Source organism: Sprattus sprattus, assembly GCF_963457725.1.
Source record: "Sprattus sprattus genome assembly, chromosome: 3".
NCBI lineage: Eukaryota > Metazoa > Chordata > Actinopteri > Clupeiformes > Clupeidae > Sprattus > Sprattus sprattus.
The window spans coordinates 16,574,639-16,584,962 of record NC_137922.1 but is presented as its reverse complement, the minus strand read 5'-3'; the positions used below and the strand labels follow the sequence as shown (position 1 = coordinate 16,584,962).

Genomic DNA, 10,324 nt, shown 5'->3' with positions numbered 1-10,324 from the left:
CAGACATTTTTTATAGCAGACATTTTGGGCATTACACACACACTGAAACGTACACCAGTTTCGGACCTCAATTTGTGCACCAAGGGGCATTTTTTGCAATCTAGGTTTACTTAACATGTCTATATTTATATACATGTATGACGTTTGCACCCTTAAATAGACCCGTTTGCAAGACATTGCAAAGCATTCTGTTCCGGCATCCACCTAGTACAGAAAAAAGTGAACAACTGACAAAATTGAGAAGCATTGAAGGCCTACAACACATCCCACCACTAAATGGTCATCTGCAAGACCAGAGAGATGACACACACACACATACACACACGCACGCGCACACACACACACACACACACACACACACACACACACACACACACACACACACACACACAGCTGGATGGTGAAACACAGATACACAAATGAAACATATAAAATCAATGTCTGTCCTTATAGCATCTAGCATTTGTTTTCATTTCACTGCCTTTGTCAGCCCTTCAGTGTCCACATGAAAACAACATCCTTCTAAATAATAATTATAAATACAAATAATACAAAATATATGCAAAAACAGGAAATGAGTTTTCTCCCACCTACTACTTCATTATCATCCCGATCTCATTGTACGCAGTCTTTTTTTCCCTGCTCAAGTTTGATTTGGAATAGCATGAGGCCACTTGCTGTGCTTTGTGTGCTGCAAAACATGAATAATAGGGGCAGGAGGAGAGAGGGAGATAGAGAGAGAGAGAGAGAGAGAGATAGAGGGAGAGAGAGAGAGGGGGAGAGAGAAAGAGAGAGAGAGAGAAAGAGAGATACACAATCTTGTACATAAGAGGGATTTTACAGAAAATCCATCTTCAGTGTACCTGCAAACGTCAACAGCCACCTACACAAACATGCACGTAGACACACACACACACACACACACACACACACACACACACAGTGAACTGCACAATTTCATTTTCAAAATCAGTTCCTGGGTGGAAGGCAATGTCCATGTTATAAGCATCTGTGCTTTGCATGAAATGACATAGACATGTGAAATCACGTCGTCACGATTAAACAGGAATCTCTCACGCCATGTGTGAGTGTCTGAGTTCTCGAAGAGAACCCTTCCCAACGGCTCCTTTTTACGTGACTCAGACTATGATCAATATACTCCAAAATATCACAAGAGGCGAAAAATTACTCATCTGTTTGCTTCAAGCATGTTGCATGACATACTTGACCTTTTATCACCGGATATTCTTGAACCAGCGAGTGATTTTTTTTTTATCACTGTGCTTGTGATGACATAAAGGTATTGCTCAAGGCACAGTAAAATGACTTGACACCCTCCCGGAAGTAATATATCAACCTGTTGTTTTTTTTGGCCAGACATCACAAGGGTTGGGCACGAGGAGTCAGTACTGCAACAGCTGCCATGTATCAAACGACAGGATTACTGCAGTTCCACATCGATGGTAGCCTGCCGTCGCATACCAACAAAACAAAACTCACCTCTAATGAATACAACCGAGCATGGCACCCTGGCCAAATCCCACTGTCCTCTCCTTCCGACTGTCTCTCTCTGTCTCTCTCTTCATCCCTTTCTCTCTCTATCTGTCTGCCTGTCTCTCTCACTACTCACACGCCTCCTTTCTCTCTCTCTCTCACACACACACGCACACAAACACACACAAACACTCACTCACAAAGACAGATATATCCACATAAACAGGTAGACTCATATTCATGGCTCTCTGGCCAGATCCTACTGTCCTCTCCTTCTGTCTGTCTCTCTATCTCTCCCAATCTGTCTCTATAAATATATATGTCTGACTGTCTCCCTCACTACTCACACTCCTCCTTTCTATCTCTCTATCTCTGTCTCTCGCTCACACACACACACACTCACTCAAATACATACTTTTTTTCATATTTTCACATAAACAGGTACACTCATATTCATGGCACCCTAGCCAGATCCCACTGTCCTCTCTCTCTCTTTCTTTCTCTCTCACAGACACACACACACACACTCTCACAAACCGAGATATATCCCCATACACAGGTAGACTCATATTCATGAATAAATCCACAGTCTCATTTGCATGAAAATCACCACACATAAAGTAGCGACCAGCAAGAGCAGCCTTTTAAAAAAAAAATTAAAACATACTTTAGTTTGATTGGCTTTGTTCTCCAATCTTTAACAAAAAAGATTTAAAAAAAAGAAAAATAATTTCAGTGAAGCTGAGAGTGAACACGGTTCACAGCACTGTAATTCAAAATTAAAATAAAAGAAGCGGTCAGGAGCTCCAAGTTAACAGCATTTGGATTAAACCTAGGGTTAGGGACACAGATTCTACGAGAATGCACCGAGCATTCTACAAGACTGCTGTCCAGGGGCATGATCCTGCCATCAAACCATCTGTAAGCCTTAACTTGATATTCTTAACCATTTAGCATGATGGTGCTTAGCTATTACTGCATCTTCAAGAGGGCTATAAGGACTCCTAAACAATATGTGGGGTTCAGTCATTTGAGAATGTGAAAATCCCCTCAAAACCATTTGCAATCCATTCTATTATGTTTAAACAACCTTTATGTCAATTAATAAAACATGGTGGCACTCTGCTTTAAGCAATGCATTAGCAGTATTACGCATCACATACATTTGGTGGAGGGATACTCAATAAAATGCCGTAATGCAATGTCCTTGTATCTAAAATGGTACAACAGTGTATTGGCAACAGCAAGGTCAATGGTTTGATTCCAAGAGAGCTCATATAAAAATAAAATATATACCTTCTGAGCTGTCTAAGCCACCTTAGATGAAAATCTCTTCTGGTATTTCAATCATAAACATGCTTTGGATAAACACATCTCGAGTGTTTCTATCAATCTCAATAAATATATAAAACTATGTTTCCAATATTTATAGCAAAGTGTTTATTTCTAAGAGGCTAAGGGCACAGGAAGCTTCCAGAGGAAGCTGCATCATGTTTCTCATGGCTATATGATCAATTTAGCAATAATAGGTAACTGAATACTTCCTGCTCCTGTGCACTGACCTTAAAAATACATTATTTCTATCAAATGACAACATTCTCAGGGGCTATCACCGAACACTTCCCAATACCATAATAGGTCAATGATTATAACTTTATAAGGTCACAAGCCATGTTCAACTGAATTGGCCTGGGTATAAAGTATAACTAATGAATGACGTAGTGTTAGGAAGGCTTTGGGAAACCTTCCCTTTGTCATGACCTCAGCCTATACACACATACACACACACACACACACACACACACACACACACACACACACACAAATCCTACAACCATCGAACTTATCAATATCAGCTCATATGTGTACATTAGTAACTTTACATAAATGTGATCATGGCCCTTTAAGTATTCTTCTAGCTTAAAAGCCCATAGTTGAAAGTAAAAAACAACAGTTTTTTCCCCTTGATATTTCATTGCATGTCAATCTTAAAAAAAACAAATATAATTTAACCTCTTCTGCATAATGTTTTGACATTAAGACAGCCAATCAAAACAGCACCCAAACACACAGTTGCACATATAGTCTCACAGTGTAGGTAAATGACAAAGCCAGCCCAACATACGAAAGGGAACATTTTATCATTTCACATGCCTGGAGGACTTCCATTAAATATCATGATTAAACTAATCAACAGACTCATTGGTGCCTGTCAGATAGCATCTCTGCCTTCTCAATTAGCCAAATCTCCTTGAACTCAATTGCACACATCATGATCACGAAAGCATCTCCTCTCAGGTCCCTCGTCTCCCTCCCAGGCCGTGGCAGCCCTCCTGAACAAGATAAGTGAAATAATCGAGGGGGAAATTAAACATTGTGCCCTTCTTCACAGCCTCATTCTCTCTCCCTCCACCCCCCCCCCCCTCTCTCTCTCTCTCTCTCTTTCTCCTCCCTACAACTCCACCCCTCCACCTCTCTGAGGACTATCCACTGATTAAAAGCATTATTTGTGAGGTGAAAGCTACATGCACAGCATGCTCCCACCCTGACGTGCAATGCACTGTGGGTAATGCATTCATCCATTATCAGGGAGGCGCCTTTTTCGTCAGTGGCGGTCAGGGTCATCCAAACACCGAAGCGTGATCCCGAAAGCAGAGTAGGGCGATGTGAATAAACAGACCAGGTGAACACACTGGCATCCTCAGTTCGGCTCGAGTGCCATTCATTTAGGGTTCGGTGAGAATGTGGCTCATTTCAGAGGAAACCGCAGGTGACACCAACGCTGAGAGCCACAACTACCAAAAAAAAAAACATAACCATAAATAAAGTGTGTGAAATGTCTTACATAGGTTTTATAGGAAACACCACAAATATTGGTTGTAAAATTGCGTACATGGCCATTCAGCTATATTTAACCTTTACAGCTAAAAGTCATTCATGTGTGTTTCATAACTACGGTCCAGTGTTTCTTAACTTACTATGCTTAACAAGTTATGTCTAAGATGGGCCTTTCAGTGTATTTTTATACCAATGCCAGCAAGAATGCTTACAATAAAACATCCCCTAGCAATTGAATTATTGGGTCAAATATTTGGAATGATACAGACAGCAAACATTTTGAGAATGACTGTAGTTAGGAAATTCAACCCAAACCACTGATCAAGCCAGAGCATTGCTGTGCTGAAAAAAAGGCAATTAGCATCTAAATGGCTTTTTTGAACTCTGGCATCCGGCATTTGCATATGAAGACGACGAAGCAAAAATATTTATCAGCTGAATACCAAGCAGAAATCTATGGTAGTCAGTTAGCTCTGATTACTTAGGGGTTAACTGCGTGGCCCAGCCTTCACCTTGCTCAGAAAAGAGCTTAAGGCATAGTCTCAAGAAAAACAAGGAGCCCAGAGTGTTTGCTGTTTTTTCGCTGGCCATGTAAAGACCAACATTATGCTACACTTGAAGTGTTGAACGACAGAAAGTGCATAGTAGGCCTTTCTTTCATCCAGGGTAGAGAGCCTGGTCAAACTCCTTTGTCTCAGGGGCTTGAACATGGCCTCACTGGGTTGCTGCGGACGTCCAAACCTAACATAAAAGCAATTATCATGTCACTCCGAAATGGTCCTATGAATCAAAATGGAGGGTGGGTTTTTTCCTTGCTCAGTATACGCTTGCTGAATTTGTCCATGGCAATTCTGCAGTCTGCTCATTTTCATAGCCTAAGGAAGACACACTCCAAGCTCAATGCAGACTATTTCCCTGTGTCAATACCTCAGTTAAAAAAGTAGATTTTTCAAGGTTTTCCATTCTCACAAATCAATTAGGAATAGAAAATCTTTGCATGGTGGTAATAACTTTAGTCATTGATTGCATAATTCAAACCTAACTGAATTAGCCTCACTGCGGCATTCCACTGTAGCTCCCCCTGAAAAATCATTACATTCAAACAATGGTTTAAATTTTCAGACAAAGATATATGAACCTGACATCATATTTATTGATGACATTAACATATTTTGGTCAGTATAGTGCAGTAAGTGCAAATCAATCAAAACCATGAAAACAAGGGATAGAGAATTGCGAATGCTTGTATAAAAATAGGTGTTACATTAAAATATCCGTATTACACAACATAATTATTACTTCAATTATTATTTATGAATTCTGATAACATATTAAAAATACATATTAAGAATGAATGCACATATTCATTTTTAATATATAATAATTTTCCTAATGGTAGCTGGGGAGACCCTAGGGTCTTCCATTTCCAAAAAAGTGCAGAAAGCATACAAAGACACTTTTTTTCTCTTTTTTTTAGGTGATGCAAAAGTCTCTCTTTGCAATTGGGGGTGTGCCACAGTTAAAATAAAGCCACTTGTACAATGCGCGCTACAATAAATGATTTGAAATTACAAACATAAGCTTTACAGAAGATTATGGAACATGGAACAGGTAATATTGATGATTAATAAAAGAGGTTGGAAATACATGGCAGAGATTATACCAATAAATACAGTACTTACTTACAGAATAGAGCAGAGAATTGTCCTGCACAGTTGAATGTACTGTACAGTTGGTTTTGTTGAATGGTGGTGAATTTTTTTTTTTTTTGTATTTCACAATATATGTAAGGTTATATTCCTGAAAATGTATTTTGGGTAATTGCCTGTACACCTACATTTATGTGTATTCAATTCTGGACATAAAAAAATAGATTTTGCATCACCAGTTTTTGTGTCACCACTCACCTATTTTGTTCCTCTACTCAAGTTCAGAGAGTATTCATTTTTCTGTCATGTAGCTTTGAAAAAAAAAGTAATACAGTTGGGCACACCCCATTTCTGATCCTTTTGTTGTTGTTTTGTTGTTGTTTTTTAAGTTGGTGAATAGCGGGCCAAGGCACCCCTTCTCTTTGAGCCAGCACAATAAATTGGGAAAATGCTTGATATTTCTATAGATAAATGTTCAAAACTGACTGAATGTTGTTTGTTTCTCAAGAACTTCGAGGTAGTCTGGCTCAACTTGGAGTTTAGCCTTTAGTTCCAAGTACTCATTTCTGTTGGGTTCCACATAAACAGTACTGGGAGTGGTTCCATACAGCATAGTTTCTCTTATTCTGTCAGGATGCAAATACTGACGCCTAACGTCAAAGTTTGCGTTGTACGTGTATGGGGCAGGACCGCTGTACTTGTACTCAAAGGGGTTGCCTGGGGTGCCTGGTGGCTTGTCTGGCTCGAGTATTCCTCTGAAGAAATGCTCTGCGTCCTGCACCGGGGACGGGTCCTCACGTGGCTCGATGGTGCTCACACTGTAGCTGGGGCTACGCATGGTGCTGTCCCTCTCCTCATCCACATTGCTCCGGTAGGTCCCCTTGAGCTCGTGGAAGTCGCGATAATCCTCCACCGTGTTGCCTTCCCTCGACCTGTAGATAGGGTTCTTGCACATGTGACCCAGCGGCTGTGGGATGTACTCGTAGACATGCCCAGCGGGGGCCTTGCCCTTAGGGACGGAGCGGTTGCTGTACAGGCTGTACTGGAGGTTGAAGGAGCTGACGTCAGAGTTGTTGGTGCTGGTGCGGTCACTCTGGGACTTCTTGCGCCGTTTCATCACCACCACGAACAGTCCCGCCGCCACAAACACGGACATGATGAAGACGAGCAGCAGGCTGAGAATGAGAACAGACAGGGGAACGGTGCTGGAGGGGGGGTGAAAGTTCTGCGAGGGCTCGGCTGTGGTGACCCTGCCCACAAATGGCTCATCAGATGGGGCCACAGTGGACACAACGATGTCTGAGTAATCAGGACACAGTTGCTCTGCCAGCACGGAGCGCATGTCCTGCCCTGACAGCCTTTTTGGGCTCTCGCAGATGACATCATTGACAACTGTGCCCATGTTGAGCTGCTCAAGCCAGATCTTCATCCCCACTGCATCACAGGAGCAATCCCACGGGTTCTCAAAAAGATCAATCTGCACCAGCAACTTAAGCTGATCCAATACACCGCTCACAGGCAAGTTCTGAAAGTGGTTGCTGCGCAAATTGAGTCGTGAAAGGGACAAACTGGAAAAGACGCCCCCTGGCAAGGTTTTCAGAAGGTTGTTGTTGAGAAACAGCAGCTGGAGGTTGGGCAAGAACCTGAAGGAGCCCCCAACAATCTCTCTGATTTTGTTGTACTCTAAGTACAGGTACTGCAAACTCTGCAGGCCGAAAAACATGTCTGCCGTGAGACGGTCGATTAAATTGCCATTCAAGTACAGCCTACGCAACTGAGTTAAATCCCCAAAAGCTCTGTCTTGTATGACTGCTATCCGATTGTTTCCCAGGTGAAGCAAATCCAATCCTGTGGCCTCCACGAAATCCGATCTGCGCACAACAGGGATGTAATTCCCTGTGAGGTACAATTTTTTAGGATTGTATGGCTTGGGCTTAAGATCTGATATGCTCTCAATTTTTCTCTCCTGGCAGTTGACATTTAGCCCCAGGTCAGATATTTGCAGATTGCACGTACACGCAGCGGGGCAGTCCAAAGGCACTGGGGCTTTGGTCTGAAAGGCAATGATTGGCCCATAGTTGTAGGGGTTGGATGGCATGCGGGTGGTGGGCTTCGATCGTGTTTTGTTTGGAGGCCTGGTGCCCTTCGTGGGCCTCGACGAGGACCTGAAGACACCAGAAGAGGTGGCCGAGCTGGTGACAGCAGCCGGGGTGGTTTGGAAATAGCCGCTGGTGCTCAGGGGTGGTGGCGGCGGGCGCATCTCGTACTCGGAGATGGCCCGCCGGGGACACAGCTCTTGCTTGGAGACCTCATCCAGGTCCCTGCCGTGCAGGCGGAAAGGTGTCTCACAGATCACCTCTCCGACCAGAGCTCTGTAGGAGATGCTCTCGAGCCAAGCCTTGAGGGCGATGAGCTCGCACGAGCAATTCCACGGGTTCTCCTCGAGTTGTAATTCCACCACGTTGCCGAAGTGCTCAAATAGACCTATAGAGGGGAACATTTTCAAACGGTTCCCCCTCAGATCCATGTGAGTCAATGGTACGTTCCGGAAAATGTTAGTAGGCAAAGCTGACAGCATGTTGTCATTCAAAATGAGTACAGTGAGATGGTGGAGTTTGTTCAGGGCATTAGGATCTATGTTACTGATATAATTATAATCAATCTGAAGGTATTCCAGACTCTCTAGCCCTGTAAAAGTATCATCCCTTAGAACATCAATTTTATTATTGTTCAGGTGCAATCTCTTGAGGCCCTGGAGTCCATTAAAAGCTCCCGTCTCAATCTCTGATATATCATTATTTCCTAAATGCAAAATGGTCACCCCAGTGTAATTGATGAAGTCATTGAGGGACAGTTTTTTCAGGAGATTTCCTGTCAACAGGAGATGGTATGTCGAAAAATGCACAGGGCTTATTTCCATCAGCCTGACAATCCCTCTGTTCTCGCAGCTGACAGATAGTATCCCCTCCTTCTCCTCACAAGTACACAGTTTTCTGCAGATCTCCCCATAATTGTCATACATCTCGACCAGACTCAGAGATGCCACGACCAAAAGGATTATTTTCAGTATCCAGATATGCATTTTCATGGGAGACAATGGCCCAATTCACTGTAGTGCAGGAGCTGTCTGTGTTGTCATCTAAAAGAGAAAGCAAGTATCATCTGTAAATTGAAATGATTAGTGTCAACATTTGCATTTGCACTAGGTACAGAAAGTAAAGAAAATACATTAATTGTAGAGCAAACATAAAGATACATAAATTACAGCACTAGCAGTAAGGGTAATCTATTATGGAGCAATATTTGTATTAAATAGTTACCATAGGAAATTCATATACTGTATATTGGCAACCATCCCTTTACTCCTGTACTAATAGCACATGCCATAAATTGCAGTTGCAAACGTTTCATATTCTTATCACAAGTGTGTCAAGTTAAAATATGACACATTTGCTACATATTCGTCGTTGCTAGAGAGTGTGCAGTACTCGTCATATTTTAGAACCGAGCTGAAGCATCCTTAAAATGTATTCCATTTCTTATGAAGACAGCTAGCCTACATGAGGAACGCTCTCACCTCTTTGAAAATCAGGCAGTCACAATAACAGACGTTTGCGGACAGAATAAAACGCGTACCTATTTTGCTGCGCAATGTTGCAGTATTAGAAACCTTCAGTACAACTTGAGTAGATGTATTTTACAAAAAAACATAGACAGCCTAGATGTTCCATCTTCTCCGTTGCAAAGTGCTCTTGGCCACAAATGTCAAGCAATGCATCCCCTTCAACGGAGGCATATTTGTATCCGCACGGAGTAAATCATCCAAATAAATATCCTAAAACACCAATATGAACAATATCCGGAGCCTTTTAGAGCGATGCCGTGTCAAAACAAATGCCACCCTTCAAAAATACTGGCAAATAACATGAAAAACATACTGTAAGTTTTAAGGGGTAACTCACGAGTATTGAGGTTTTCCATTCGTGGGTAGCAAACCAGTACATTTACGTACGGTATGTGCTCGAACCCAAGATAACGTTCATCGCCACTCTCTCAGGCGCTAGAAACAGTGATTGTAACAGCCACGACAATTTGAGCCCGTCATCCCTCGGGCAAAAACAAAACCCGAGTTCATTAAAAAGCAAAATGCATTAAGCTACGTCATCATTAATACACAAATATCCCCTTAACCAAAGTAAAATAATAGTAGTGTATATCATACCGATATGAAACATATCTGTAGCTTATCGAAAGAAGGATGACTTGATTCAGACGCAAAATCTCTCTCTCCCTCACCCTCTCGCTCTGGCTCTCTCTTTTTTCAGTTGCGCACACACACATGC

The 10,324-nt window shown here is 42.2% G+C and overlaps 1 protein-coding gene across 1 annotated transcript; it reads right to left on the bottom strand.

Annotated features, from left to right (window-relative positions):
• Window positions 1–6,456: 6,456 nt before the first annotated feature.
• slitrk5 (SLIT and NTRK like family member 5) lies at window positions 6,457–9,086 on the bottom strand (the record flags this gene model as incomplete). The annotated part of the gene is made up of 1 exon (XM_080834138.1): window positions 6,457–9,086. The coding sequence occupies exon 1, from the start codon at window positions 9,067–9,069 to the stop codon at window positions 6,457–6,459; it is 2,613 nt and encodes an 870-aa protein (XP_080690264.1). The 5' UTR covers window positions 9,070–9,086.
• Window positions 9,087–10,324: the final 1,238 nt, after the last annotated feature.